At 37.5% G+C, this 16,010-nt stretch overlaps 1 protein-coding gene across 3 annotated transcripts in view; it reads left to right on the top strand.

Annotated features, from left to right (window-relative positions):
• gria4a (glutamate receptor, ionotropic, AMPA 4a) overlaps positions 1–16,010 on the top strand; it is a 175,594-nt gene that overhangs the window by 97,600 nt on the left and 61,984 nt on the right. For 2 of the 3 annotated variants that reach the window (XM_020940440.2, XM_055166822.1), the window contains exons 9-10: positions 66–170; positions 2,264–2,374. In XM_020940440.2, the coding sequence (XP_020796099.2) occupies positions 66–170; positions 2,264–2,374 (216 nt within the window). Of the gene's footprint in view, positions 1–65; positions 171–2,263; positions 2,375–6,669; positions 6,706–16,010 lie in introns of those variants that run through there. The other variant, XM_055166823.1, reaches the window with a different exon arrangement.

Raw genomic sequence — 16,010 nt, 5'->3', positions numbered from 1 at the left:
GTTTAGGTATTATATTAAACTGTGCAGTAATTAATTGTGTTACTTTACTTACTGTTTTCACCAAGGTTCGGATTCAAGGCCTCACTGGGAACATTCAGTTTGATCACTATGGACGGCGGGTCAACTACACCATGGATGTGTTTGAACTGAAGGGCAATGGTCCACGCAAGGTACTCAAGGATTTCATGTATTATTTAAAGGAGACATATTATGCACTTTCTACTTTTGTGAGATTTAAACCATATGTGTTTTCACCTATCCCCTATCTCTACCCCTTGTACTACTTGAAAAATTCAGACTCCAGATCATAAAAAAATAAAAAAAACTCTTATAAAAATATGGAGGGAGTGATAGCTTCAGGGGATTTTTTTTCTTTTCTTCTCTTTTGTTAAAAGCCAGTACAGGTGCTACTTAAAGGGACAGTCTGGAATTTTTGACATAGGACCTCAGTTGCGTGTTAGCCAAAGTGTTGGAGACGTGTGGAGACACTTTCTAAAATATTCCATTCAGTCCTTGAATTTGCAGAGGTCGCTGGTGCTAGGCTAGTGCATGTCAATGGCCATAGTTAGCCTGCCACTATAAACAGTCTTACCCACTCCACAAAGCACCCCAAGCAAAACCAGTATATCGCCAGACTGTCGATGTGAAAGTCTATGTTGATGGAATAATTTTAGAAGTAAAACCGACCATGCATTTGTAGTTTATGTCTGAACAGCAGCAGTGAGTTGTACTTCCTGATAGAAAGGCGTACTGATATCACCTAGCACCTATCTTACCGGCAAAGTAAAATTCCGCTGCTGCTGAGAAAATAGTCCCTCAACATGCAACAATTAATGCGATGTAAGGTTAGTTTTATTTATTTTATTCATTCACATCGACAGTCTGGTGTAATAATAGATTTGCTTCGGGTGCTTTGTGGGAGTGGGTAAGACTGTTTTTAGTGGCAGGATAACTATGTCCATTGATATGCACTAGTCTAGCACCAGTGACCTCTGCAAATTCAAGGACTGGATGAAATATTTTAAAAAGTGTCTCCACATGTCTTCAACACTCTGGCTAACTAGGAAATGAGGTCCTATGTCCAAAATTCCAGAAAGTTGAAACGCTAACAAACATTTAAAATAACCATGATTGTAGTATAAAAACTTGTGAAAAGTTAAAAAGCGGTCAAAAAAAGTCCCAGGTACTGTTATGTAAAACTGGAAATGTTATAAAAGTTCTTTATTGGTTACATGGGATGGGCCTTGTAAGGACTTTTAAAAATGTATGACCATATTTTTAATCAATATAAACTCCTTAATTGAAAATCTCTCCACCATAAAGAGGCAGGTCCAGCAGAAGAGATTCAGAAAGTAAACAGGAAGTCAACTAACATGTTTCTAAATCGATTTAGATTGTATTTTCCAATGAACAAAATGTAGAATAATTATGTTTGTACCAGTAAAACATAAAAATATACATTAAAGATATGTTTTACTTCAGTACTATTGCAAAATTCTTGGCCAGATCTTTGCAAACTAAAAGCATTGCAGCTGAAAATCTTATTTACTGAATAAGAAGAAAACTAATTCAAAACCTCGTCGAGGGCATGATGCCTTATCTATTGCAACACTAGACAACATTCTTGGCATCCCAGTTCCACAACGAAAAAACCCACAATAAAGTTTCAGTGATATAAACTTTTCTAATCACATTTCAGCTAACCTTTTCCATTCTAAACATTCACACATACGAACTTCTGAATCATCAATTTTTGTTTCCGTGCCTTTTGAGAATGACCCACCTTTGAGTTCACCACCACAAGATAAACTTCACTCATAAAAGCTTGAATGTTGGCATTTCAAAGTTTGTTTTCGCACAAACATGACCTTAAATAGCATAGAATCTTCTCACCAAACCATATAAATAAAACTTAATTTGCCTGAGGAGAAAAAAGTGCCCACCCCTCCACCTGCGGCAGTCCAAAGATAAGGTTTGGGTCAGGGTCTTTGCGCAGTCATTTCCGCTCAGTACTGAAAGGAATAGCTACAGGAATAACACCATGTTCCAGCTTTCCAAGTGTTCCTCTGGCACCAATGTCTGTTTATTGAGACTTCTTACCTCATTCTCAATATCTCTCAATAACTCCTATAGTGCCAATGGGAAATTTGCTCTGAACTCATATTGCCTTTCTCTCTCTCTCTCTCTGATGTAGGATGGTCAGACTTGGTTAGATTCTTGTTTCGGGCTAATAATTTATGGCGTGTTTTTCTGTTTCTGTTAGATTGGCTACTGGAATGACATCGACAAGCTGGTGCTGGTGCAGAATGAAAATGCTCTCTCCAATGACAGCTCAGCCATGGAGAACCGAACTGTTGTCGTGACCACCATCATGGTAATACTTCCTCTCTTTTACTACTGCAGTTTTCTCTAATTGGGTTATAGTAGTTTAATTTAAAATGCCATGTAAGTTACTCCGTATAAGATTGCATCCTGTTTTACTAATTATGAGAAATGTGGGTATGGAAAAGGCATTTGTTGGTGATGGTGCGTAATAGATATACAAGAATTACCATTATATCTTGTTCAGCTCAGTTCACACTTGAATATTATTCACTATTGATACTTTGCAATGACATCAAGCAGGGAGTGTTCTACATATATCTCTAATGGTGGAATGGTGACGTAATGCACACATTAGAATTAGAAAAGTCAAAAAGTTTGAAGATTGTCTGAAAACTCAAGAAAATGCTACAAAATGGATTTAAACAACACATTTTCTGGAGCCTATGATCAATACGAGCGTTCATGGTTCTTTTGATTGTGAGTAAGGCCTGCCACATACTATAGGAGAATTTGCACGATTTTGGCTGCCATTTGCTTCTCCCCAAGTTCAGGGAGGCGTGACCCAACTTTGTGTCTTCATGTGCGATTTTGAAGCCGCTGTGCTCCTCGTGTGTGGTGCCAGTAAACATCAGCAAGGCTACAGAAACAGCCAATAAAACAGAGCGTCAGGGGCAGACGGAGTGATGGACACAGAAGCGCAAGATACAAACTCAGGAAATAGCAAAAAAAAATGAGAAGACTTACTCACCTCTTGTAAAGTGGTAAATTTAAAGTGCAGCATCTCATCCACATTATTATCTATAGAAATTGTCTTTCACAGGTCACAAAACTTTGCGATTAATCCAGTTTTAATCCAGTATTAATCCACTTTGAGGTGTTCTTTGAAAGTGAAAAGGCAACATAGTTCCTTACATGTGTCTGTTTACATCCACGCCGGAGATCCATGATCAACACTGCGCACGGATTGGGGTGAAGCTGCAGATTAGCAATAGTGACTTTACTTCCTGTGTAATTTAACACCAATCTTTTATGCTTTACAAATCATGTATCTGAAGTATTGCACCACATTTAACAAATAACAACACAGTTTTGACTTGTATCTAAGCTAGATGTGCAGTGGTCCCGGTCCGGCGCAGTCCGGTCCCTTTGAACACAAGAGTCTCAAAGCAAGTGGTTTTAGTGTAGACAAGAAACAGCTGACGCAAGGTGCGCTCACAACTTTATAGCCTTTGGTCCACAGACATATCCCGCTGCAGCCTTTGCGATCGGAGATTTAAAATCTCATAAGATCCTCTTTGTGTCTGTGGTGCACACTTTGTCGCACATTTAAAAATCGCTTAAAACAGAAAAAATCATGTAGTGTGTGGTGGCCTTAACTGAAAAACTGTTAGCTAATGGTAGCTGGCCTGTGATTGTATTGGTATTTGATAGGAACTTAAATCAGCTCAGCTGTTCTAGTTTCTTTCTGGTCAGGTTGTGTTAAAATAAAACCCAGATTAAAGTCTTACTTAAGTAACAGAGCTTCAGATAGAGCAGCGCCTTCGGAGAATGTTGATGACTACAGCTGCAAAGTATCAATAGACTTTCATACAAGTCATGAACCTTGAAAAATATCACAGAAGCTTCATTTTAAATCAGTGTGCCAAAGTATTATTGTTCAAGGGTTGATACATGGTTAGAAAGATAAATGCTAAAAAATAACATCTCCTTTTCATGGGTCTCCATTTAGGGATTAGAGATGCTACATTGAGTCCTTTTCACTATTCAAATTGTATAGGTTTTTCTTTTCCTTTTTTTTTGGCTTTGCTATGGAAACAGTGTCAGTTTTCTATCACTCTAAAACCCCTGGATACTAACGTGAAAATATAGTTCACTGTAATAAAAAAAAAAAAAAAAAAACACTTCACGATTTCTTAATCCTAATCTAAAAAACAGTAATATGGACACAACACAGGGGCTTCAACAGAACAATCTGAATTTGTATTGGAAAAATTAAAGGTACAGTATGTAACTTTCTGGAGATGGAAAGTCAACTGCATGATCGCATGGAACTAGAAACCAAAGAAAACCCCCCCCAAAAAAAAAGAAAATCCTTTCTGGACAGTTGATCACACAGACATGGAAATAGAATATTAAAACCATAATTCAAAACATTCTCCATGGAGGCAAATACATTTATACTGAGGAGAAGATTATTTCCTTATCAACTACATTTCCATGGAAACGAGCAGAAAGAGACCCTCCTCCAGGCCAAATTAGAGGTTTGTAAGGATTCTAACTTGCTCACGTTTTTTAAAATTCACATCTTTCACATATTTTTCATTGAATAATTGATACATGATTTTATTTTATGTAGTTTATTTGGTTAAAAAATCAAAAATAATAAAAGTTACATACTGTGGTTTTAAGTGACCAAAATATTACTCTTGATTGTCGTACATGCCAGATTTCACTCAAACCATCAAAGACTGTAAATGAACTCTCCTCAGTGGATGTCTGGTACATTTTCAAAGACTAAAGAGTTTCCGTGATTGTTCCGATGTAGCTTTGAGCAGAGGACCAGTTGAAGTGGCACTCGTCCAGCTGGAAGTCGACACTCATGTCTCGTTAGCAGGCAAATGTAACCGTGACCCCTCATCCTTATTCTACGTGACCCCAAATCTTCCTTATAATGATTTCCACATAGACACCAGCAGTGCACCGCTCTCGTCTTTCCACTCTCCTCCACAAACAGGGATAAAAGGCCTAATGGCAGGGTTGGTACTTTTCCTGTCCTTACATCGGCTTCCACATCTGCACTCTTTGTATTGTAGCTGTCCTCTTCCTGTAAAGGCAGTCACTCTAATTCAATTGAGCCAGCGAAATGATGCAAGTGAAAGCAACTCAAAAGTCTAATTTCAGCCGTCAGATAAAATAAGGCTGGATGATTAGGCTTAATCTGAAATAGCTGTTCAAAGCACATTGTCCAGTGTAGTTGAAGAAGAGCTAAATTATGAGATTCTGTAGCCGGGCGGGTCAAATTTAGCTTCCTTTCAATTGGAAAATGGGAACGCTGCTCAAACATTTCTGTATCTCTGATCATTTGGCAAAGGTTTATGCCGTTGCTCTGCCCTCTGTGATAGTTGCTTGTTTTGATATGGCGCACCTGCATTTCTCTGATTGGTTAATCCGCATGTCAATCACTCCCATCTCAAATTGACAAATAAAACTATATGATGTATCTTTAGTATAGAAAAAGTAAGTCTTTGCTGGTCAGCAAATTCAGACCATTGTAAGCCTTAACCAGAAATAAGTGGAGACAGAGTAATCCAAAATCATCCAGAGAGGGACTGCATGATTTTGGAAGAAATTAAATTTGCTATTTAAAAAACAAATATTAATCATTACATTTATATAGTGCCTTTCAATACACTCAAAGTGCTTTACAGTTCAGGTTTTATTCACTCCACACTCAGTGGTGGTAAGATAATATTGTAGCCACAGCTGCCCTGGGGCAGACTGATGGAAGCGAGGCTGCCAATCTGCACATCGGCCCCTCCAACCACCACTAATACTCACCACACTCCACTTTCTTACTAGGCAATGTAGGTGAAGTGTCTTGCCTAAGGACACAACAACATTTATGTTGCTGTGTTGTTATATTATATTATATATATATTATTATTATTTCATGTTTTTGTATTAAGAATGTGATTTGATTTCCATCTAAAATGTAGAATTCTGTTCAGAGTGCTCTTTTCAAATACATTTAGGGGAATTCACATTTGGAAAAACACTGAAATATGAATTTATAAACTATAACAAGAATCCCCAGGATGTCACATATGGACATCTAAATGGTTAGCATGTTTTGCTATAAACAGACAGGGTATTTTGTTTATCTGCTGCTCTCTAAATAATTGCAGTCTTTGTGATTTCATTATTGCATCTCAAAATGTGATTTTAAACTGATTGTGATATATTGTGCATCTCTAAACCAGAGCCAACCAACATTTACTATTACATAATTTAGCATGTATTTCTATATTTGGTCCAATAAATAACAAAACATTTTCTAACATGGCTGTGAATTTATGGAACACATATTGGACTGCTCTTGTTATTTTCTATTCTGTGTGCAAACAGTCCAAGTTGGAAATAAGTTTATGTCTCACAAGTTTTGCTCCTTTTTTGTCAGTCCTCATTATAAACATGTCGTTCCTCCGCCATCCCTCTCCTGTCATCTTTACTTTTCCTTATTTGACCCCTGACACCCGCCCTCCTCCCCTGCATATGTTTTTCTGTGGATGGTGACCTCAGCAGACCTTGGCTAACGTTAGCTCAGCCACCTCCTCCCTTTTACAGCGGCCGATGATGAGGAAGCCTCTGCTGCGCCACTGAAGACTGCACAAGACTTATAGCAACAGACTGGCTCAAACGCATCAGTGGCACAGCCCGCGGGACCCCACCCAGGCAGGCACACAGACTGACAGACTGTTGTCTCCAAAACCCACAAAGAGCACTTCTGTTTGAGTTGCCTTCGCTTCATTGCTCAGCCCTTATGCTTCTGTCTGCTACCGCTGCGTTGTGAGAATATCTGCAATGGAGTGTGTCTTAAATGTTGTTGTGAATTGCACAATTTGGGGACCTAAGGCTGGGGGACGCACAGAGGACACAGGAATAAGGATGTGTGGACAGATAAGTGGTGCTCAATGAGATGCGCCCACACAGCGTACGGAAAGTTTCGACTCTGTCACTCTGTTTCCTGAGTCATGGTGACCTGCCTCCATCAGTTCTTTTGAGTTACGTAGGTGCTGCATCCAAATGAGTGATAATGTTTACTTGATGTGTTCATTTTGTTCTGCACCAAAACACATTTTTATGAGGACTCAGATTATTTGAAACTGTAACAGTTAAAATGTTGTGCAATCGTTCTGCTTCTCTGGACAAATGTGAACGGTGGACACTGTCTGAGTATATTGTTCATTTAAAGCTTCTGTATTACACAAAATGGATTCTTTTAAGTTTTAAACCATATTATAATGCCGTTACCTCCTCAAAATCACCCAGAAATGTGTTATGTTTCATTCACACGTTTGAGTAATCCTTTATTATTAGTCTGTCTACATCTTCAAAGCTCAAAATGCTCTGTTCCACCTTGTGATGTCATGAAGCAGTAATTTTCAAGTTAACAGTTACGTTTAACCTTTAGTTGAGTAGATACTGGCCATTCCAGATCTGAAATTATCCAAATGATCCTAGTGAAGGTGTATGAAGTTTAAAAACAGTGAAACACTTCTTGTATGACATCACAAAGTGTTGCAGAGTGTTTTCAGTTCAAAAGTAGAAGTCAGACTAAATATGCAGGATTTGTTTGTTAAAAATGTGTGATAGAAACAAAACACAATGTATGTTTTTGATGAGGAAACAGCATTATTAGCCAGGCTGGTGCCACCTAGTGCCTCCACTCAATTTCATTCCTCTCCAGCGACTAGGTCAAGAATTGGAATACACTAACCCTGGAAGTGCGAGTTTGGGCACCAGCCAGTCAGTCAAGAGCCACACATTCTGTGTTGGCAACATTTCCCCAGATCGAGGCTTTAAAGCCAGAACAAAGAGAATGTTTGGTAAATTTTATCAAGGGGAAAGACGTTATTGCCCTTCTTCCTATGAAATTTGGGAAAAGCTTAATATACCAGTTAGCTCCGTTAGCAGCGCATTTTCTATGTCACGACCAAATAACAGCGATTGGTTAAATGAAAAAATGTACCCACCTACCATCGAGCAAATGAATTCTAATGCTGTGACGTCAGACAGTTTCCACGAAGTGAAACCAGCTGATAAATCAGGCTACAGCATTAAAACATAGATCAGCAAATAGCATAATATGGGCCCTTTAAAGCAGAACTCAGTAACTTTTAATAGTTACTGGATGTTGTTGTGGTAACTCTCTCTCTCTGCTTAAGTCTTGTCCAGTGTTCACTATGGGTTTATTTTCTCCATTTGGCCAGTATGAGGCTGATATAGCAAGGATACTATATGGCGTCTCCTTTGCTGTAATAGGTCTACACATCACCCATAATGCACCAGTCTTTTTAAAGCACTTAAATTACTTTAGAGGAATGCTACATGAGCTTTGGGAAACCTTTTTTAGAGTGCAATTTGTATTAGAGTGAATAGAAATAACATTTATAGACTAAATGATGGCTTTATTTCTCTGTGTTTACAAGAGCCAAGCAGCCAAAAAGTAGAAATATTTATTCTGACAGCACAGTGGAAAGTGAAACTAATGCCAGCTCAGGAATTATTAACTGAGTTTCACAATGGTGACAAATGAGCAGTAAAAACAAGACAATTTAAAGAGTTCTGTTTGAAACAGAAAACCACATGAACAACTAACCTGCATAACAAAGTACAGTACTTATTTTGTACTAGAACATACTTGCCTGTTAATGGGTTTCAGCTTCCTGTTCTAAAGATATAATATTTCATTTCGAATTGTTAATTGCTATGGCAACAGCATTCATTTTTCACACGTATCAGTTACAAAATACTCCTTACTTTACTTGAACTGAGTAGATTTTTTTTGACAGAGCTCAAAGAAAATACGCATTGTGGTTTAAAATGATTCAATTCAGCTTTAAACTGTTTCATTTATATAGAATACTGATATAAAATGCCACTAAAGTGTGTTGACAAGTAATTAGTACTCTTTCATGAGTAGTATTTTACATTTACTTAACTACAATTTTGGAAGCAGTACTTGGACTTGAGTACATTTTTAGCCATGTAACTACTTTTACTTGAGAACAAATTTGCAGTATTCTTTCCACCACTGATTTTTCATCGCTCTGAAACTCATGGGTAGAAGCAAAGTCATGGTTTTGTGAGTTGCGTCAATTTGAATAAGCAAAAGCACTCATCTTTAAAAAATATGTATTAGCCTCTTCAAAAAACACAAAATGGTTCTCATGATGCATGTATTCGAACAGTGCTATCTCCAAAAGCATGGCTCCCTTCTGTCCCATTGTGCTCAGGGGCAACAAAGAAAGCACAGTAATTGGACTCCAGGCTACTCTGAAATTTGAGTTTCAGTCTGTTTTTCACTAAAAGGTCAAGAGAGAAACATGGAATCCCAACATGAACTCTGCATTTGATGTTAGTTTATTTAGTTATAATTCATATTTAGTCTTCAGGAGTTCTTCTCTCAAACAGAAAACACTCCGCTTTGTGATGTCTTGTGGTAATACAGGAAGTGCTCCATTGCATTTTTAAACTCCATAAACCTTCAATAGAATCATTTAGATCATTTCAACCCTGGAATTTCCCATCTCTACTAAACTAGTAGCTGTCAACTTGAAAATTACAGCTTCATGACATCACAAGGTGGAACAGAGCATTTTGAGCTTTGGAGATGTAGATGCAGGATTACTCAAGTATGTGTGAATGAAACAAAACACAACTCAAGGTATATTTTTGATGAGGTAACAACATCGTAACATGACTAAAAGCTCACAAGAATCAATTTTGTGTAATATAGGACCTTAAAAGTGTTGCTTTAGGGTGAGATTTTTAGAAATAATTAGCTTGTTTATTTTTATTTTGACCTATGACTGTAATTACTCAGCATGGAGGAAAAATGGCACAAAGGCAAATGTCTTCTCTGTCAGAAATAACTCATGTGAAATTATGTTTAATTATAATTTTCTAAATGTCATGGCAAAATTCAGTGACAAAGAAAAAGAGTGACTGTTTGGTTTGTGGACCCCATCACTAATACAAATGAGGTTAACATAATCACATGACAAAATAGTGGAACAGACAATCTGCTGATTTAAAATTAGATAGCAAATTAATTCATCTAAATTACTCTTTGTGAATGAGTGTAGGATCCTGTATAAGTCTTCTGAGCAAGTATCGCTGGCTATGCTTCAAATTAAAGGTGCTATATTACTCAAAATGGATTCAGCTTTAAGCCATGTTGGAGTGTTTTTACTTCTTCACAAACATACACCTGCAATTGTACTTTGTTTCATTCACACATTCACACGTATCTCAAAATGCTCTGTTCCACTTTGTGATGTTAGGAAGCTGTAGTTTTCAAGTTAACAACTACTTTTTTTCCTTTAGTTCAGTGGAAATTGGAAATTCCTGGGCTGAAACCATCCAAATGATTCTAGTGTTTTCTGTTTGAGAGAAGAACTCAGCCTAAATATGCAGGATTTGTGTGTTAAATGTGTGAATGAAACAAAACACAACTCTAGATATGTTTTTGATGAGGAAACATCATTATAACATAGATCAGAAATTTGTGTTATATGGGCCCTTTAAGCACATACTTGATGGATAGGATTTAGTTACTCGACACAACTTATGAATTTTTTTCCCACACAAATTTTATAATTAAAATTTTTGGCTACAGAGTCCCTTCAGTTAGTTAATAGAATCGTAATATGATCAACAACATATGATTTACACCAAGATGTCTCTCAGTCAGAGTTTAACTGGCACGACTAGTACAATCTGACTCTGTACTTAGCAGATGGCGGATTCTGGAGGAGCTGTCTCTGTCCCCCCTCGTGGCCTCATATCTGCGCAGTTAGCATGCTGAGTCACTGGACTAAAGTGAGGCTGGATCCATGATTATCTTTGTAATTGTAGTAATTAATTAATAAATGGAGTGAATGGGGGAGTGAGCGGCCGAAACAGGCTGTGACTAACTGATTGGCTGCGTGCGCTGTAGCTCTGTGGGCCAGCCGTACGAGCGGAACAAGCTCTGATTAAATATCTTGGCTGGTTATGGGATCTTCGGGTTTTAAAACAGTGCACTTCAATTGAGGAGAGTGGGTATAATACTTAGTGAGGGGCAGGTCTAACTGTCTAATACATATACATAGAGGTCGTAAGTAAGATTACCAAATACTTATAGAGTAAGAAGAAAAATCTGCTCTAGTCTAAAGGTGCATTGTGTAACTTTTCTGGAGGGTTCATCACAGCTTTTCTCCATGAAGGTGTTATTTCTTTGTCTGGTATGTTTCACAGTATGGTATTAAGCCTTTCTATTGTCATGGAGACCACAACAGACCAAGTTACAAGTCAGACCTGTGGAGAGGCAACCCCACTCACTGTCAGAATGTCTGTTTCTCTAGGTTTTTTGAGCTATGAAACCACCTGCAATTGAATAAATACTGCTTAATGTCATACTATGGAACTTTCCAGGCAGTTTTAATAGCATTATCTACTGTCCATAGTAATTCTCCATAGAATTATAATAAAATCTGGAAGATGAGTCCAAGATGGCACCGTATTGTTTTCAATGGCCTGTGCTCAACGTTTTTTGGGCCCCCCAAAAAATTTTCATTCACTGCGTGGAGCATCGGACCAATCACAGCGAGAGCTGCTAAAACGGAGCTAGCGCAAGCTCAGAGCAGAGCTAGGCTAACTCTTACAAAACAAAATTTTAGGATTTGAGGATTTAAAATTTGTAAAAAGTTTATATTGTGAAAATAGAAAAAGAATCCCTACAAAATCCTGCCTTTGTGAAAGCTGTGGATGCACTGTCAGCCAATCATGGGCAGTTTGAAGTCCCCAAAAATGCATTGTGCTTCTATGGGAGAAGGGGGAGTTATTATTATAGATTCATGTAATTCTCTAACTAATCACACTGTTCCTTATACACCTCTAGACCTCGCCCATCAACCCCCCCTCACTCTTTTCTTTAGTCCTCCAGGCCCCGCCCATTTTAGTGTCTGTGGATGTGAGTGGAGTTTAGTCCCACTTGAATTTTTGAAAATATTGCACAGACTGAACGCACAAAACCATTTGATTTGTACGCCACTCATAGATTTATTCAAAGTGGGAAAAGTAATGCAACTTTTACTCAAGTAAGATTACTGTTACGTCGAAACAATATTACTCAATTAAAAGTACTGCACAATAAAGTTAAAGTACATTTTCCTGAAGATTACACAAGCAAATGTAACTAGTCCCTCTTTTAAGTCTGAGATGGGAGCGTTTTATGTCTTATCAGTCGCCACCATTTGGCCGTACTGCTGCTCTGTCCCTTTCCTCCTCCCTCTCTCTTGTCGTTTAGCTCATCCCCTCACCCCTTCTTTTTCTTCTTTTTTTCATCCAGACTCTCATTGCGCTTCCCCCTATCACCGCCCTGCTGTTGGTATTCTGATCTCATCTCACTCCCCCTGTGTCCTACCTTTATTTTCCTATCACCTTCTTAATCTCCTCTCTCCTCTATTCCCTCTCTCCTTTTTCTTGCCATGTCCTGGTTTGACTCATAAAGCCACCTCAACGAACTTCAGAAGAGATCGCCTGCTTCTCCTCTCATACTTGCATTTTATTTTTATTTATTTATTTGTACTACTACTTTCACGCTGATACAAAAGTGTCTGGGCCAAACTGATAAGGAGCCTTAAAGAAACCTAGATATTTTGGTGAAGTTAACACTGCACCATTTTCTGGCATAGGCAGAGATGTGTAAATGTGCAGCTTTTAACAAAAACTGCAATGTTAAAAAGACCGTCGAGCTGTTGGTTTCAAAATGTTTTTTTCTGCTCACATGATCAAATTTAACTCATGTGACACTTGCTGGTTATTTTTTATACACATGTGTCAGCTGTCAAGTGAATGTTTCTTAAAGTTTTAAAAGTTAAAACATTTGAAAGGAGTGAAATAAGTCAAAACTTTAGAAGAAGTTGAGTTGTGGATATAAAAAATAATAGCAACTTAAGCATAATTAGTCTAGACGTGAAAGAGGTTGAATTTCAAAGGTTAAAAGTGCAGTCACTCTGTGTGTTTTTTATGCTTTAATTGAAGCTGCACTGTGGGACTTGGTGCAGGGTTTGGAACTTGCATTATTTCCCTGGAGATATTATATCTTTGCCTGGAATATTCCATAGTTAAGCATGAAACATACTGTATGTATTTACAGGGACATTGCACAATAAATGTATTAAACAGACCAGATTTAGTTACAAGCTCATTTACATCTGTAGACCCTGGGGAGAGGCGAACTGACAGCAGGTAACAGTGTGCAGATATTTCATAAAATGGCCCATGTAATATATCTATATTGTATTTATTCAGTCACTAGAACTGCAGGCTATAGGCTCTACGTTACTTCACAAACCAGTAGGACGTTTGGAAAGATGCGACTGGTGTAGTTACAGACGCTGGACCCACTGAAATAAATCTGACCAGCAGTAAAATGTAGACTGCATACCTATGTACTGTTTGGAATCATCTTGAATTTGGCACCCTTATCTCTTCTAATCACATGTACCAAGTGCGCTCGGAGTTCTGCGTCAGTGGGGAAATGATGAAAACTGAGGTTTGGTTGTAATAGTTGATTAGACGAACATAATGGAACGCTACAATGACGTGGAGATCAAGAAAATTGAGTCTAGGAAGTTGTAATCACATCTTTCCAAATGTCTTCCTGGTTTGTGACGTAAGCGTGAATAGAGCCTATTCTGATTGAAAGGCAAAGGTTCCCAAACCTTTAGTAAGCGATAACATCTCAGTTTTGGTTAAAGAGTGCTCCCCAAATTGATTCCTGCTGGGCCCAAACAAACCTCCGTACAGCCGTGTGTCGTGCTATACTGTATGTACACCTGTCACCAGTGCTACATGGACTTATTGATGAATATATGAAATTTTTTTTTTGGGGGGGGGGGGGTCAGTATTTGTCACGTGTACTTTTTCTTTGTACTGCTGGGAAATCTGTGGTTATTTTTTGACTATATGATAAGATTTGAGCCATAAAAAGTTCAATTAATAACTTATATAATTCATTATAGAAGCAAACTAAGTACTGAAGTGTTTCTTTCTGCTATTTATTTATTTATTTATTGCAGCTCATAATTTTTTTTAACACTGTTTTGGATTTAGAATAGTTTTTGTGGTTCAAATCTGCTCTTGTTTGATTATGTCAGTATAGTTTCAGTATTTTATTTTTATCTTCTGTATTTGTTTCAGCAATATCTCATGCTTCAAGATGTGTTATTGTGACAGGCCTAGCTATATGTATTCCGGTGCGGTACTCAGCTAATTAGTATTAACGAACATCTGACCTGCTCACTTCACAGGCCCATGGGTAATTTGATGAAGGAGGCAGGTGAGCAGTGCAGTTCGTTTGAAGTCGCTAGCTGCATCGTGAGAAATTACAGGGTTTATAAGGTGATGTTTAACAAAGATGAATGGTGAGATGAGCCCTCTGAATCCCATCCATCTCAGAAGTGTGTAAATACTCACTGTGCCTTTTTATCACAGGAAGTTGGATGTCTCCTTGAGCAGGTGGTGCGCCATAATTATATATATTAAAACTAAGAGAATATCTGAGAGAGAGAGGACTGACTGAAGTATTTCAAGTGTATCTCAGTAGAACTACAGTACTGTGTTGATTCAGGCAGCACATGTTGTACAACTGTCTAACTAATGACATTTAAAAGAGTCAAACAAAAAAAAGTCACCAGCTTATGTAAATCAGTCTAGAAACAAGAATGAAACACTAATACACTGGCAAACAGTTGACATTTAGTAATAACATGGATTTAATAGAAAAAATATACAGGGATTTTCTACATTGTTTTGTCACTATTTACAATACTTTTAAAACATTATACTTTTAAATAAAATGTTACTTATTTGAGTAGTATTATTTAATTAATATATTTAACAATGTGACAGTACTGTAACTTGAGTAAAAGTTAAGATAACTCTTCCCACTGTGCGTAAATCCAGGAGTGACAAAAGTTTTAAAGCTACCATCTGTTTGCCTGAGAGTATGAAAACCCTCATTCCTAACTTGGGACAATCTAGCCACAGTCACTCATTTGTATAAGGCATCTCAAATGCAGAAGACATATCCTCTCAAAAATCCTACTATCATTCAAAACAAAATATATATAACTTCTTTTACCTGAGATAAATAAGAGTTTTTTGCTTAGAATATGCAGAAATCTCCTCTGTTGCACAGTTCGCTGTGTGTGCCTCTTTGATTGGTTAGTCCACCTGTCAATCACACCCTCTTTGTAAAGTTTTGTCAAAGCGTGTGGTTTTGACTGGCTGTACATTTTTGTTTTGTTTTGTTTTTTTTTTGTTACCAGTAGATGGGAGATGTGGAATCTGTTTCTCATTTTTGTTTCTCTCTTTTGCAAAAATTGTCAAACAGTAAGTCAGATGTTATGACCGGTAGGTTTCTCTTACAATGACTCTTGCTTAGAACTAAGTCAGATATATCAAACTCAGGCCCGGGGGCAAATTTGTCCCGCGATACAATTATATTTAAGGTTTAAAATTACATATCTCGAAAGAAGAGAAAACATGCAGATGTTGTTGAAATTTTTCAATAAATATTTAGTTTGGCCCACGACTTAGTTCCAGTTTTTAATTTTGACCCTTTGTGAATTTGAGTTTGACATCTCTGAACTAAGTAGTAGTGTCCCCAAACACTTGTACTTCTATGAATGTAAGTTTTTTTATTATTATTTTGCCTCTGTCTACTAGATCAACAGACATTTTTTTAAAAAAAAAAATTTAAACTTTCTAACAGGTTATTTTTTAAGTTACAATCTTTTACTATACTGTTAATTTATTGACATAAAGTATTTTGTACCATGTTTAAAAAAGTACACAGTAACCATTTGTAACACTGTCTGATTTCCCCTGCGTTTATGTCATTTGTAGAATTA

The sequence above is a fragment of the Boleophthalmus pectinirostris genome, unplaced genomic scaffold, assembly GCF_026225935.1.
Source record: "Boleophthalmus pectinirostris isolate CB_2022bp ecotype Guang Dong unplaced genomic scaffold, ASM2622593v1 HiC_scaffold_9, whole genome shotgun sequence".
NCBI lineage: Eukaryota > Metazoa > Chordata > Actinopteri > Gobiiformes > Gobiidae > Boleophthalmus > Boleophthalmus pectinirostris.
The sequence above is the reverse complement of the archived record's forward strand: the minus strand, read 5'-3'. Positions and strand labels throughout refer to the sequence as shown.